Source organism: Nannospalax galili, unplaced genomic scaffold, assembly GCF_000622305.1.
Source record: "Nannospalax galili isolate Female #2095 unplaced genomic scaffold, S.galili_v1.0 scaffold543, whole genome shotgun sequence".
NCBI classification, from domain to species: Eukaryota; Metazoa; Chordata; class Mammalia; order Rodentia; family Spalacidae; genus Nannospalax; species Nannospalax galili.
The window spans coordinates 3,133,146-3,149,096 of NW_008352270.1; the positions used below are offsets into that span (position 1 = coordinate 3,133,146).

The following is a 15,951-nucleotide window of genomic DNA, read 5'->3' on the forward strand; positions in this document are numbered from 1 at the left end:
AACATATGTCATTTATTTTTCTGAGTCTGTGTTACTTCACTTAGTATAACAGTTTCTAGATCCATCCATTTACCTGCAAATTTCTTTATTTCATCTTTCTTTACTGCCGAATAGAACCCCATTGTGTAAATGCAGCCTCTATGGAAAACAGTATGGAGAACTCTTAAAAAACTAAAAATGAACCTGCCACATGACCCAGTTACACCACTCCTTGGCAAATACCCAAAGAACTCATCCTATCTCAGACACACTTGTACATCCATGTTTGTTGCTGCTCTTTTCACAATAGCTAAGAGATGGAAGCAACCTAAGTGTCCTTCAACTGATGAGTGGTTAACAAAAATGTGTTGGTGTTTTCTTACGAATTTCTTTTCGGTTTGTTAATAGACATCACAATATGTGAATATATATATTATATATATTTGTTTTGATTTTTACAGTGTTAGGGATTAGCCCAGGGTCTCATGCATGCTAGACAAGCTCACCAGCACAGGGCTGTACCACCAAACTGAATAATTCTGTTTAAAAATGACTTTAAAAATGCTGCATATTCACCGTTTGCAGTGTCTTTGTTCCTTTAATATAGGTCCATGCCTATTCTTTAGCCTTTATTCCATGGCTAACTAGCTTTACTCCTCAAGGCTTTCTGGATTTGAAAACATTCATTGAAAGGAAAATGTATTTAAAGGAAATACAAGTTTAGAAATAGGGAGAACAACATGAGAGAAAATGAAGCAGTAATAAGTGGCATACACGCAAGAGAGGCAAGGAGGCTGAGAACAAGAAGCAGAGAGGTGGCCTGTCAACAGTGTGCGCTTTCTGTTCAGTGTGGCTTCCCCGGCTTGCTTCAGCCGCTTAGCAGAATTACAGATTCTGGAGTAAGGAAATGGCATGCAGTGCTTGGACCTTTTAAGTTTTGTTGGCATAGTATTGTAGGGAGAAAAGTCTGGAAAAAAACAAAGCAACCCCTTTAAAAGTCTTGCCTCACTGTTGGATGTTAATTTGCAGAGACTTCATAAAGGAAGTGTGAGTTCTGTAGATAGGTTAAAGAGATAGGAACTGATCTCACTCTGAAATTACTGAAAGGACAGAGGGAAAGAGTGTGTGTGACTGGTTAAGGCAGTGTTTAATTCCAGAGGAAATTGTCTATGGGCTAGAAATGAGGACCAACATCTGAGCTCTATAAGAAGAAAAGGATGAGGGTCTGGAGGGTGACTCAGTTGTTAAGAGCACCAGCTACTCTTGCAGAGGACCTGGGTTGGGTTCCAAGCACCCACATGGCAGCTGATAATCGCCTATAACTCCAGCCCTTTTCTGGCTTTTGCATACATGTAGCAAGCACACATACACATAAAACAAAAATTTTTTTAAAAAGTTTTTTTTTTTTTTTAAGGATGAAAAAGTAGGTAGGAGATGAAGAGTGGAAGGGGGATAAAAAGGCAGATGACAGGACTGCGTATTGGGGTACCGGGGTCAAATACCAGGTATTAGGGGTATGGGGTCAAGTACCGGGTATTAGGGGTACTAGGGTCAAGTACCGGGGTATTAGGGGTAATGGGGTCAAGTACCGGGTATTAGGAGTACCGGGGTCAAGAGTTTGGGGACACATTTTTGCAGGATGTATCAAAATCCTTTGGGAAATATGATACAGATATTGCAATGGAAATTTTTTGTCTTGAGTCGTGACATTCTATCATCTGGGTAAAAATTTTAGTTGAAGAATTTGGTGAGTGATGTCAACTCTGCAGGTGGCAGTGGTAGTTACTGTTTCCATGTGACATGAACCCTAACAGAAGAGAAATGAGAAGCTCAGAAGGGGTCTTTCTTGTCACATTGGTGGTACCACACTCAGTGATGGCTCATTTTTCAACTTCCATCAAGGAAAGGTGTGTTCCAAATATGATGGCTAAACATTGTAATTGCTGTCTTTTGGTCATGAGGCACTTTACTTAAGATATAAAAGAACACAGACGGTTGTGACACCATGAAATGTCAATAGCTTAATCTTCAAGAGATGCCTAGGACAAAACGCACCTAGATTATTTCTTGGAAGAATCTTACCTAAAACCAAATCTGGAAAAAATTGTAATGGACAGAGATTTTTCATGATTAAATGTTTGAACAAAATAACCAGGCAACAATATTTTGGCTCTAAGTAGATTTGAGTACACAGATATTACTGTGATAAGTTAGTTGGCTTAGGCACAAATGAAAATGACAAAAGTTTCTATGAAAAATACATTTTTTGTACCAAATTGCAGCATTTATATGCAAAAAGCACTTAAACTGCAAAGACAGTGAATAGAAGCAACTGCCTGGTGTACATAGACACAGCTCTTGGTTTCACTGATTATTGCAAAGATTCAGCTTTTGGTTTTGCTATTTTCTCTGTTTTTCTGTTTTTAATTTGATTTCATCTCTAATTTTTGGTTGTCTTGTCTTTTACTTACTTCGGATTTAACTTGCTTTCCTTTTTCTAGTTTCCTAACAGAAGTCTGTTGGTTCAGGTCTGCTTTTAAATGTATGCAGTCATTGCTATAAATTTTCTTTTAAGCAGTGCTTTTGCTGTATTAGATAAGTTTTTATAAATTTTATTTTCATGTGAAAAATATTTTTTAAAAACTTTTACTGAAATTTCGTCTACCTAAGTTATTTAGTGATGTATTGTTTAATCACCAAGTATCTTGGGCTTTAATAACTATCTTTCTGTTTCTGGTTTCTACTTTAATTCCTTACGCTTAAGAGCATATTTATGTATGATTTCTATTCTTTAAAACATGTTAAGGTTGTTTTATTGCACAGGATGAAGTCCCTATCCCTATTGGTAAGTATTCTACATATTCTTGAGAATTGTGTATTCTGAATCTGCTGAGTAAAATGCCTAAAAATATTGATTAGATCTAGTTAAGTGATGGTATTTTTTAGTTTGGTTTTATTTTTAACTGACTTTTTAGACATGTGGATCTGTCAGTTACTAATCTTCAACTATAATGGATTTCTGTATTTTTCCCTGCAGCCCTATTAGGTTTTGCCTCTGGTGTCTTTGCAATACTTTTGTTAGATATATATTGCAGGGTGTGGTGCCTTCTTAGAGAAAGATTCAAGTACTACTGTATATTTTTTGAGCACCTAGAACTTAAAATAGAAGAAAAAAGTATGCACAAGTACTTTGTAGTTACAAGTGACTTGTTGCTAAGGGAAGTCTGAGGAGACATACTCAAAGTCCTTGGGCTTGGGCTTCTATACCCATGCTGCATTCCTAACCACACTAGAAATATGGAATGTGACTTACTCTAACAATTTAAAAAACCCAATCTCTCTGTTCTTTTACTTACATTGTAAATAAACACATAGGCCTTTTTGTTTGTTTTTGTTTTTCGAGACAGGATCATCTTGTAGTCCTAGCTGGCCTGGAACTCGCTTATGTAGACCAAGATGGCCTCAATCTCCCAGAGATCAGCCTGCCTCTGCCTCCCTCATGCTGGGACTAAAGGGGTGTGCCACCAGGCCCAGCCAACATTTAATTTTAGAAAGATAATAAAAGTTAATATTTATGATTTGATTGGAGAGCAGTGTGGAAAAAATTTTGGAAGTTCCAATTTTTCTTCCTCTGATCATGCCTTTTCAGTAAACTGAAGCTAATGTCTTGAACCCATCATGTGTTAGCTTTCTGTAACTATAATACAATAATTGAGATAATCAGCATGAAAGAAGAAAGGCTCAGTTCACAGTTTTGGAAGTTTTGCCCAAAGCTGACTGATCCCATTTCTTTTGGGCTTATGGGGAGACAGCACATCATAGTGGGAAGGACATGGTCGAGCAGTCTGCTTGCCTTTGGGTAGCCAGGAAGAGGAGGGGTAACCGTAGTTCTGCAGTCACCGTCAAGGTCCTCTCCACCTCTTCCAGAAGTTTCATCACCTTTCAGTAGTGCCAGGCTGAAGTGTAAGCCTCTAACATAGGGACCTTTGGGACCACTCTAGATCCATACTGTGGCATCTCAGAATCTTCATCTTACTGTTTTGGGAATTTAGAACATTTTCTAAAAACATACTCACTTTCAAAGAAAGATCTGTTCCAAGTCATTTGTTGGGAAAAAGATTACAGTCACTAACATAATCACTGTTTACTGAATTAGTACATTAAAAGCTGAGATTTGTAGTTAAGTATTTCTGATTTCTTAGTACTTACCATTTCTAAGTGGGTGTTTACATTGTGCCACCTGATGCAGGTATGTCTGGAAAGGGATGCCCAGAGAAAACCAGAGAAGATATGACAATATTGGTCTAAAGTCAGAATTCATGTAGTCGTGGTGTATGAGTTGCCATAACAAAGTGCCGTGAATTAAAAAAGAAGTAATTTGTGGTATTAGAAGTCCAAGATCAAAGAAGAGTTTCTTTCCCAGTCCTCTTTCTTTGGTTTACACTTGGTCATCTTGCCCTAGGTTTTTGTATGGTCTTTCTTCAGTTTATGTATTCTCTTGTATGTACAAATTCTTACTTTCTGTAGACACTCTGCCTTTATCTCTTTGAAGATTCTATGCAAATTCAATCATACTCTGAAGTGAATTTGAGGAGGGGGAACAAAATTCATTCCTTAATAATGGAGAGTTAAAATTTGCTCTACTGTTGTTTAAAGTAATTAAGAAGCCTAGAAAATTGTGATGAATTCTGGAGTCTTGGCATAGCCTATTACTGCTGTTGGAATACATCTGGACAAGTTATCTGTAAGTCCTCCCCAACAATTTTTCCCGTAGATATAATATAAAGTCCTGTTCCCATCTATAGACGTTTATATTTTATTGAATTGTCTTTTCCTGCCTCCATGAGTAGTAAAGAAGGGGCTAATACCTCCCACTGTAATATTTTAACTTTGACTGATGTTGAGGGGAACTATTTATTTATTTTGGTTTTTTGAAACAGGGTCTCACTATGTAGCCCATGATGGCCTGGAACTGTGTAGCCCATATGGGCCTCAAACTTAGAATCCTCCTATGTCTGTCTCCTGAATGCTGGGATTACAGGTATGCAGCACTATTCCTGGCTCAAATGTTTATTGTTGTTGTAACATTTTTTTTTAATGTGTATGAGTAAGCCTGCATGTATGTAAATGTATACATGTATACAGTGCCTGCAGAGGCCAGAGAGGGCACTGGAATCTTGCCAGCCCTTTTGTTTTGTTTTGTTTTGTTTTGTTTTGTTTTGTTTTTGCTTTGCTGAAGATCAGACCTAAGGCTTCCTATAAGCCAGGCAAGTATTCTATCACTGATCAACAATACACCATCCTTCTAGAGAAACAAGCACAAGAAAAACAATTTTGATCTAATCCTCAGTATTTCAGGTATTATAGTAAAAAAGACGTTGAGATCAGAAAACCTAAGGTTTTACAGCTCCAGTTATATTTATAATCTTTGGCAAGACATTTCACTATCATCAGTTTTAATTTCATCATTTCTAAAATGATAGTTGGTGCTGTCTCACAGACCATGCAGCTCTTGGCTTGAATTGTTTATTCATTTATTCAGCAAGTATTTTTGAGTGCTCTTGTGTGGTAAGGGCTGTTTTAGGAATTGAGGGTATAACAGAGTAAGGCGAGCTCCCAGATAGGATAAGTAGAAAACAAACTGCATGGTGGTAGATTTTTGTCATGGGTACTGCAATAATTACATTACATATAAAAGATCTGAGCACGACCATTAAAAGATAGAGGTTGCCAAACTTCATTAAAAACTAAGAGCTACCTTCAAGTAGCTTATAATAAACCAGAATTAAGTATAAGCTACAAGTAGATTGAAAGAATGTAAAACTATAACCATGCTTATATTAACAGAAAACTGGAATTTTTGTGTATTGAATTTACAAGTTAGTTTTCAAAGCAAGTAATATTACTGAATCTAGAAAGACAGTGGTTTTATAATAATAATAAAGGAGTGATTTTACTTAGAAGATAGTACAATGATTTATGCATCTAATCAGAAAATGTTGGGGCTGGAGAGATGGTTCAGCAGTTAAGAGTGCTGGCTGCTTTTGCAGAGGATCCAGGTTCAATTTCTAGCACCCACATGGCCGATAACAAAGGTTCATAACTCTAGTTCCAGGGGAATCTGATACCCTCTTCTGACTTCTGTGGGTATTGCATGACATGGGTTCACTTACATACATGAAGGTAATATGCTCATACACAAAAAAGTAAAATTAATTATTTTTAAAATAAAAAGAATATTCAAAAAAGAAAATGTCAAAATACATGAGGTAAAAACTAATAAGACTTACTAATAAGACTTAACAGAAAACAGACAGATCCATAACTACAACTGAATATTTTTAATTCTGTCAACAAATATGTCATAGAACAAGTACAGAGAAATCAGTTTTGTAGAAAACCTGAACAGTACTGTGAACCAACTTGATCTAATTGATATCCATAGAATACTCAACCTAATAATGGAATGCTTATTCTTTTTAAAAACATTCCACAGTTTATCATATTTTGAAGAGAACACTTTAATACGTTTAAAAGCATTTGAATAAAGTATGTTATCTTAGAATGAATTGAAATTTAAAATTAAAACATGTACAGAGAAAACGCATATATTTGAAAACTCAGTGTAATTTTAAACAATCCATTTATCAAAGAAATCAGATATAACTTACAACTTATTTCTACTGATTTAAGAATGAAAATAAAATGTTTAGTTGTAGGATACAGCTAAGGCGTTATATAAAGCACCATCCTTCACTGTAGAAAAATACAGTCAAGAAAATAAAACAGATTTTTTTTTTACTTAAGCAAAGCAAAATGCTTCCAGTAAATCAGTTAGAAAATTATTCACCCTCATAAAGGTCATTTAGGAAAATCTCATGGTGAATATCTTAATGGAGAAGCATGCACATGAATGCTTTTGCAAGGCAAAGATACTCATTCTGTTGTTCAGCATTATTATGCTACAGAGTTTAGATACTGCAGTAAGGTAAGAAAAATATAAAATGTATACACTGTTTTAGGAATAAGTAACTGTCATTGTTTTTGAGTATGAGTATGTAAAAAATACGATGACTATATAAAAAGCTAGTAATGCTTAATCTATGTGTTATTTTGATACAAGGTAAACTTCACTAAAGTGAGATATAGGTTAGAGTAGTATGCTTGCCTAGCATGCTCGAAGCCTTGGATTCAATCTGCACAGTTGTTCTCTGACAAGATGTAAAATAAAATGCTGAGAGAAATTAAAATTTTTCTTTAATGAGAGATATATTTTATGGATTGATTTTTTAACATATATCTCTGAATTGATAAATAAATTGAACACAAGCCTAACCACAGTCCTAGCAGGCTGCTTTGCAGAATCTGAAAGATTTATTCTACAATGTCTATGAAAATATGAAGTCCTAGGTTAGACAAAACAACCTTGATGAAAAAATAATTAAAAAGTTCGAGGACCTATGGCACCTGCTTGAAAGACATTAAGTCACACACTCAGAGCACTTTGTTGTTGACTTAAAGATGTGCAAAATGTTCAACAGATTAAATCTGGAATGTGATTAGTGAACTTTCAGTAAGAGTACAATGAAATTTCAGTAAGACACATGGTGCTAATCTTAATTCAACATCAGATATTACGTAAAATCAACTGAAAGTGTGTTACAGCCCTAGCTGTAAAGACTTAATATTTTTCTCAAAAGCAAGGTAAAGAGAATTAAAGGAAAAGCCATAAAATGGAAGGGTTTTTTTAAAATCATGAATCTGATAGAGGGCATATGTACAGGGTATGTGAAGAAGTCTGTTAAGCTAATAAGAAATAAAAAGGGCAAATAGTTAAGTGGATACTTCATCAAAGAAAAAATAAAGTTGTGGGAAAAAATGCTCAGCATCATTATTCATTAAATAAATATGAATTCAAAAGCACAATGGAGTACTATCACAATTGGAGTGTTTAATATTGATAAAATAGATACAATATGTGTGATGATTGTTGATACTATGTAAAATGGTATAGGCACTTTGGGAAACAGTTGAGTGCTTTTTCTTTTAAAGCATTCTACTGCTTAGTATTTGTCTAAAACTATGGGAATGACTTTTCTGGGAATGCTTACTGCTACAAATGGGAATCATTTGTAACCAAAATTCACCTTATATTTTAAGATCATTTAACACTATCTCAGCTTGTTTAAAAACATACACCATTAATCCTTTAGGACCCTTTCTTGCCCCTGACTCAGAATAGTGTGAGTGTGTGTGTGTGTGTGTGTGTGTGTGTGTGTGTGTGTGTGTGTGTCTGTGTTGAAAATATCATCTTTTGGAGCAGCAGCAATCGAAAACAATGAATTATACCATGTGTCTGTCTCAAACAAGTGGAATTAGGTTGATAACATCTGTTTGTCGTTTTGTATGTTGTTCTGGGTCAGTAGGGGGTCAGAAAGAGAAAATCCCATGATAAGATAAAGTTTATCATTCCTTTTTCCACATCCTATGGGATGTAGTGTTTTGATAAATAGAAAGTCCTTTGTTCAGAAGAACAGTTTCCATAGAACTCAGAAGTAGAATAAGTTCTAAGAACAGTTTGGGATCACTCTTAGTTTTGTTTTTGTGGGTTTTTTTTTTTTTTTTTTTTTTTTTTTTTTTTTTTTTTTTTTTTTTTTTTTTTTTTTTTTTTTTTGCTGTCCTGGATTCCCTATGGAGAACAGGCTGGCCTCAAACTCAGACATCTTCCTGCCTCTGCCTCACAAGTGCTGGGATTAAAGGCGTGTGCCACCATGCCCAGCTCACTCTTAATTTTAAATGACTCCAAGAGTCAGACTGTCTTTCTTCAGGCATCACAGCATCATGGCACCTCTGATACATAAAACAAACTCATTCTTAGATCAGTACAAAGGCTTACATATAAAGGTTTATAGAAGCCTTGTTTGTAATAGCTCCCAAACTGTATGCAACCCAGATTTCCACTGACATGGATAAGCTGTGATACATCTATACAATGGAATATTGTCTAACAGTTTCCTGGATGAATGACAGAGTTATTCACATGAGTACATATTATATGGTTCTGTTTACGTAAAACTTTAGAAAATAGAAACAAATTTATCATGACAGCAGGCATACTAGTCAATGAAGGACAATAAGAGTGAAGAGAATTACATAGGGATGGGCTGGGGATACAGTTCAGTGGTGGAGCATATGCCTAGAGTGAGTGAGGCCCTGGATTCTCTCACCAGTAATGCCATGCCCCCAAGGACAGAAAAAAACTTTATACAGGGACAGAAGAAAACTTTCGCAAGTCATATGACTGTAGTGTCCACAGAGGTCAGAAGAGAGCATCAGATCCTCTGGAGCTGGAATTAAAGGTGGTTGTAAAGCTGCCCAGTATGGGTTCTGGGAACAAAACTCAAGTTTACTGGCAGAGCAGCAAATTTTCTTAACCACTGAGCCATCACTCCAGCCCATATCCTCCAACTTTTATAAAAATATAATCTGTGTAAAGAATCGTTCTAGTTTCATTCTGTATTGCTGTGATAAAACGGCAACCAAAAACAATACAGGAAGGAAAGGCTTTATTTCACCTTTCTCTTCCTGAGCACAGTCTGTGTTTGAAGGAAATCAGGGCAGGAACTCAAGGCAGGAACCTGGATATAGGAGCTGAAGTAGAGATCATGGAGGAATGCTGCTTACTAACTTGTTCCTCTGGCCTGTGTTCAACCTGCTTTCTTACACAACTCAGGACCACCTGCTCAGGAGTGGCACTGCCCACAGTGGCCTAGACCTTCACACATCACTCAGCAATCAGGAAAATGCTTCACAGACATGCCCACAAGCCAAGCCTATAGAGGAAATTCCTCAGTTGAGATTCTCTCTTCCCAGATATGTCAAATTGACAACCATGACAAGAACAAACAATTTTGTCTTACTGTGTAACATGAATTTGGTTAGAGTGAGAGTGGGGAAAACATGATCTAAATACAGTTGTATATTTCTGTTTTGGTAAGATTTTTGCAAAATATGCTTTCTGTCATTCTCTTCGTCATTTTCCTATCCCTGTAAGAGCTGTATTCTCTTCTGGGGATTCCCACTACAGTCATGGACTGTAACTATAGGTCCTGGGACTCTACGTCTTGTATTCAAAAGGAAACCCACCTGTCTTTCCTGTCCTTTTGGGATTAGAGCTTTGGTAAACGCTCCCACTGCCCTGTTGCCTCACAGCCAGTGCAGGGTGACATGGGCCAGGCTTCTCTAGCTTTCAAAAGCCTAAGCTTCCCTTCTGCTCTGTGCCTCCTTCCGGACTTGCTGGAGTTAGTCCAGCTCTGTCAGCGCTAGTGTCGTTTCTCCAACTCTCTATTGGGAGGCATCCCTTTCTAAGGATGGAACGAAAGCTATGGATATAATTTTGCAGGAGCTTCAAAGATTGCTAAATTTTTTATTCCATGGCAGGGGTAGGCAATCAATACCTGTTTCAAAAAAGCAGAATTCTGTACAAAGCATAAAAGTGGTACTCAGTCTGTGATTTATGAATCAGCTGTATTAAGCTTACTTTTGCTTTTCTTTGGTTGGTTGGGTGGCTGGCTGGCTTTGAAACAGGGTTTTACTGTGTATCCCAGCCTGGCCTTGAATTTGTGATCTTCCTGCCTCAGCCTTGCAAGTACTAGGATCAGCAGAGTGCCTTACCAGCTAAGTTATGTATTTTAATACTGACTAATTGAGCCCATCACAAGGAAGGGAGGGAAGGACAGACAACAAGATTTATGTTCTGGCTGCCCTAGGAAGAGCCATCTTGCATCTTGGTGGTCAGCATCCTCATCATGGCACCTGTGCACCTGTTATCAGAAAATAATTAAGGTGAATGGTTCAGTGTTCTTTTAACGCTAATTTATGGTTCCCTCATTGTTCTGCTTCACATCCAAATTTTTGTGTAACAGCCAAAAACGTACCGTCTGTGCAGACTGGCAACAAAGGAGCCAAGTACTGCCCACCTTACGCAGCCACTCGGGCTTCTAGTCCTTTGTGCTGTTCATTTTACTCTTTGCTCTCTAATTTTATTCCAGAAGTGAGTTTTCCTGACTTGAAGTTCATTAACAGTATTCTTTTTCTTCTTGTAGCTTGTACCTCCTTTTAAGCCTCAAGTAACATCTGAGACAGACACCAGATATTTTGATGAAGAATTCACTGCTCAGACTATTACAATAACACCACCTGAAAAATGTAAGTAAATCTAGAAAGCAGTTGATAACATTCTAAAATAGTTGAAAAATAGTCTTCTAAAACAATATATTTGGTGCACGACATGGGTGTACTTATATACATGCAGGCAATACACTCACACACATAATTAAAAATAAAATAATAATTTTTTTTGGTCTTTTTGAGACAGGGTCTCCCTGTAGCCCCAGCTGTCCTGGAACTCGCTATGTAGACCAGGCTGGGCTCAAACTCAAAAAGGTCCGCTTGCCTCTGCTTCCCAAGTGCTGGGATTAAAGGTGTGCACCACCACATCCAGCAAATAAAAGTTTTTTTAAAATTGGAACTCACAGGACATAGTGGCGCCCGCCTTTAATCCCAGCACTCGAAGGCAGAGGCAGGTGGACCTCTGTGAGTTGAAGGTCAGCCTGGTCTATATAGCGAGTTACAGTTCACCTGGTGCTACAGGGAGACAGACCCTATCTCAAAAAATCAGGGGTGGGGGGTTGGCACTCCCTATGAGGAAACAGGAGAGTGGGGATGAGAAACCCTTTCTGGGTAGACTAAATTATAGACCGCTGATCCTGTCATCACTGCTGCTGTAGCGAGCCTTGCTGTGCGCTGGAACAGTTCTGAGGCAGGGTGTTTTTTGTTCCCGACCTGCACTCCCATCCATCTTCAGAATTGTGCCAGTTCTGGTCTCATCTTTAGTTTGACTTTTTAAATTAGCATTCCCTTAAGCAGTGATAGCTGTGAAGACATAGTTTAGTTTGCTATTAATTTTTGATACAAATACATTAAATTAAAAATGCTTGTACTTTGAGAAATGTCATAAATAAGTGGGTATAAATGAAAGAAAAGGGTGTCAGATATAAACTTTTTCATGCTGACAAAGGTCTGTGTCTGTCATTGATTAGGAATGAGGATAGGATAGAGTTTTGGGGTGATGCTTGGAAAACTAAAAACCTCCGGGCACACGTGTGCTGCTCATCTAATAGCATCCTGTCAGCAGGAAGAACGGCCTCCACACTTTCTCCGCTCATGGTTGGTACTGCTCACTTACACTGAATGTCCATGAGAGGAAAGAGGAAAGTAGAATGTTATTCCTGCAGTGGTTGGGGTTGACTCCCATTAATTTGAAACTAGGACTCATCTGGGGTCCGTGGGCTGGCACTAGGAAGAGTGTGTGTGCCCTGAGGTTAAGCATTTAACCAGGTGTGCCTTTGTGCACTTCTGTTGCTCTTCTGTCCTTTCACAAGAAACCCCCGCCCCCAGTGGTTTGTTGAGACAGGATCTCCTTGTAGCTGTAGGTAGCTTGGAACTCACTATGTAGACCAGGCTGACCTCTATCTCACAGAGGTCCATGTCTCTGCCTCCTGAGTACTGGTATGAAAGGCGTGTACCATTATGCCTGGCTAAGAACCTCTTAACTTTCATTTTAAAGTGAAGAAATTAAAGACTAGAGAGAAGTTGAACTTCCCACGATCCTATAGCTAGTGTCACACGCAGCTGCAAGCAGGGTTCAGGAACTCCCAGCTGAGTTTTGAGACGTGAACATGCTGAAGTGAGCTGCATGTGCCATTGGTGGATATTTAGCATCACTAAAGGTTAGAGACTGTGCAAAGGCCTGTGGAGTTGCAGGCAAGTAGCCAAGGGCAGTCTGAGTAGAAATTACAGGCAGGCTTTAGCCTCTGGCTCCAGTGTGGAATATAGCAGTGTAATTGTTCAAAATGCTAGGGAGTACAGAGTGGCTGAGCAGATCAAGGACAGTACCCACCATAGAATTCTTGTTGGGCTCTACCATTTGGACATAGCCCTAATTGTAATAAGACCACGGTCCCCCAGCTTGAAACTTTGCCTTTTTCACTCTGCATCCAAATGTTCACACTGGCTTACACAGCCCTGTCACATCTGGGCCTTGTCCACCCTGTCTCTTCCTTTTCTGTCTTCATTCCCTGTGCCCATGTTCCAGCCATACCTTGACCATGTCCTACTTCACTGTGCTTTGGGACCTTAGAATTTACAGTTCTGTCTGCTGAGACTGCTCTCTGTCTCAGGTATCTGTACAAGCAGCTCCTTGTTCTTCAAAACTCTGCCTGTCACTTTCTCAGAGAGCTGCTTCTGACTTCCTAATCCAAAGAACAGTGCACTCTGACTATACTCTATTCCATTATGATGCTTCTGTTTTGATCTATTTACTTACCATTTTTCTTACTAATTTGTTTTTATTTTCTGTCACCATGACATCATATCACCGAGATGAAAGATCTCGTATGTCTTAATGACTAGCTAGATTCCTGGCCAAGAACACATATTCAATAAGTATTTATTAGATGAGTGAACACACAGAGCATGGCCAGGGCCTGGGAGCATGAGGGTCAGGAGAATGCCTTCCCCTCAGCACGCTGCTGTTGCCGATGGATGTCCGAGCTATTTTGTCTTACCTACATCTGGCATTCAAAGTGCACATTGGGACTGGAAAGTCTTGGGGTCTTCTGGAAGTTAGGGTGGGGGATCTTGCTAATCCAGCTTGCCCCTGGAAATCACTCCTCATGCCTCAACCTCCTGAGTTCAGAGATAGCAGGCCTGGGCCATCCCACTGAGCATGATGGAAAGGGCTGGGTTTGTTGTTGTTGTTGTTGTTGTTTACTTTTGAGACACAGTCTGACTCTGTAGCCCTGGCTGTCTTGCAAATAGTTATGAAGACTACCCTGGCACTGAACTCAGAGTCTACCTGCCTCTGATGACAAGGTCTTGACACGACCCTGTCCTTAGTCTCAGCCTCTTCGAGATGGTTTCTTTTCTTAAACAAAGCTTTTGGCATTTGTAGACTCTTTAAGAAAGTTAAATATGTTATTTTGGAAGCCATAGGAATAAGTTGACCTGTGAATGCAAAATTGTAAATAGATAGTTAAAAGTAAAATCCCAGTTTGAGAGACAGAAAATGAAAAGGCCTGATCTGTAAGTGGGGAGCCTGGTTCATGTCTTGTCCCTGCCACCTACTAGCTCTGGGACATGACAGCTCATCTGTCCTCTTGTCAAGAGAAGCACAGGACTTCTTGGATAAATCTCTGAACTCTGTATTAAGAAGCTAGCTCCTAAGGAAAGGTCCTAGAGGACTCAAACTTGAGTGGCCTGATTAACTGGTCCCTATTGACCTACATGAAAAGTAAGGACGGGTCCAATGTAATAAATCCCTAGCTAATGAATGAACGTGGAGATGTGACACTGGAGAGAGTACAGCAACAGCGGCTTAAAAGTCTGCCTGGTTTCAAGCAAGTTAAATTAGAAGCTGGTAAAAATACCCTGTGCTGGTCAGCTGTTGTTTCATGCTTAATTCACACTCTTAAGAGCTTTAGGATTGAAGGACAGATACCTTAACAGTTCATCTTCCCTCTGTACGTATAACTCAAGACCTGTGGCAGTTGTCCTGATGGCGATTTGCAGTATTTCTCAGTTCCTAAAACTTACAAGTGAGGCTGAAATGAAGGTGCTTTACATCCTCAGCATTGCTTCTAGATTGTAATTTGAACCTCTTTCCTCACCTTCCTTAACAAGAGTGGGCCATGCTGCATAAACCTCAGTGCCTTTGAAGAACTAATAGGTCCATATCTAGGATGATAGGGCTACTACACAGGAAGCCCTTATGTTGGTGGGTCTGCAGACCCATCGGCAGTGTTAGCCTGCAGGAATCTGGCTATTGTGTGCATCAGAAGTGGGGTGTGGCCTGCTGTACTTCTGGGTCCTAGACAGTACAGCAACAGGAGCCTAGCAGTGTGGCTTTGCCTGACAGGGCACGTCACAGACTAGAGGTAGGGAGCGCATAGAGCTTGAGCTCCTCTAGCCTCCTTCAGGATTTCTAGAGGATGGTCAGGCTGCAGCTCTGCCCCAGCTTCCTGTCAGAGGGGAGAGGCCCCAATGGCTATTAACTGCAACTCTTGGTTCCACCAGGACCCAGGGCAAGGCTTTCACTTTGGCAATCTCTAGGTCCTGAATTTCCTTATGGGACAGAGAAAAGAGACAGTAAACCATTATTATGTGGCGCATAGTCTTTTTTTTTTTTCAGTAGTTGTGAATAGTAGTGCCAGTAAGAAACCATCGTCACCCATGGTTCATGCACCAAGCTTGGTTCACGGGTCCATGATGATGCCATTTGTTAGCAGTTGTCTTCCCACTGGCTGCCTTAGTTTTATAAATCAGAATGGTTCAGGGTTTTTCTGTTTGTTTGTTGTTTGCTTCTGTCTCTCTCTTTCTCTCTCTCTCTTTTTTAGAATAAATCAGCAGTTAAAGGAAGCAAAATGTTCCATTTTCTACAAACAGCTGCAGCAATGTGCCAGATTGTCCTTACTGGTGTTAATTAATTGAACAGATTTTGGAATGTGTTGTCTTTCATTACGTCCATCAGTGGTCCTATGCTTTCCTCTCACAGAAAAGAATTTCTTTGAAAGCTAGCTGGTCACTTTTACTCCTGTCTAATTACATTTGTTAAATGTTCTGAGAAACGCAGATGCCCGAGGCTGCTTGGATGCAGGGATTCAGGTGCAGCACTGCAGTGCTGATGATTCTGGTTTCTTTCTCCAGATGTTTTCTTAGTGTAGTTCATGTTCCTCATTGCTGTCATTGTACCTGTGAGGTCCTCCCTAGCAGGAACAGTTCACATGCATTGACTGGGTGCCACGTCTCCCAGTTCCTTCGCTGAAGTCTGCCAGGGGAGCTGCTGCTTTTCCACCTCAGCTCCTGCCCAGTTTGGCATAGTCATAGAATCGGTATCACTGTGCCCAACCCTGG

The 15,951-nt window shown here is 39.2% G+C and overlaps 1 protein-coding gene across 3 annotated transcripts in view; it reads left to right on the forward strand.

Moving 5' to 3' along the window:
• The window catches only part of Akt3 (AKT serine/threonine kinase 3), a 263,366-nt gene that overhangs the window by 240,272 nt on the left and 7,143 nt on the right, over positions 1-15,951 (forward strand). For 2 of the 3 annotated variants that reach the window (XM_008849161.3, XM_017802236.2), the window contains exon 13: positions 11,085-11,187. In XM_008849161.3, the coding sequence (XP_008847383.1) occupies positions 11,085-11,187 (103 nt within the window). Of the gene's footprint in view, positions 1-4,635; positions 4,680-11,084; positions 11,188-15,951 lie in introns of those variants that run through there. The other variant, XM_029554110.1, reaches the window with a different exon arrangement.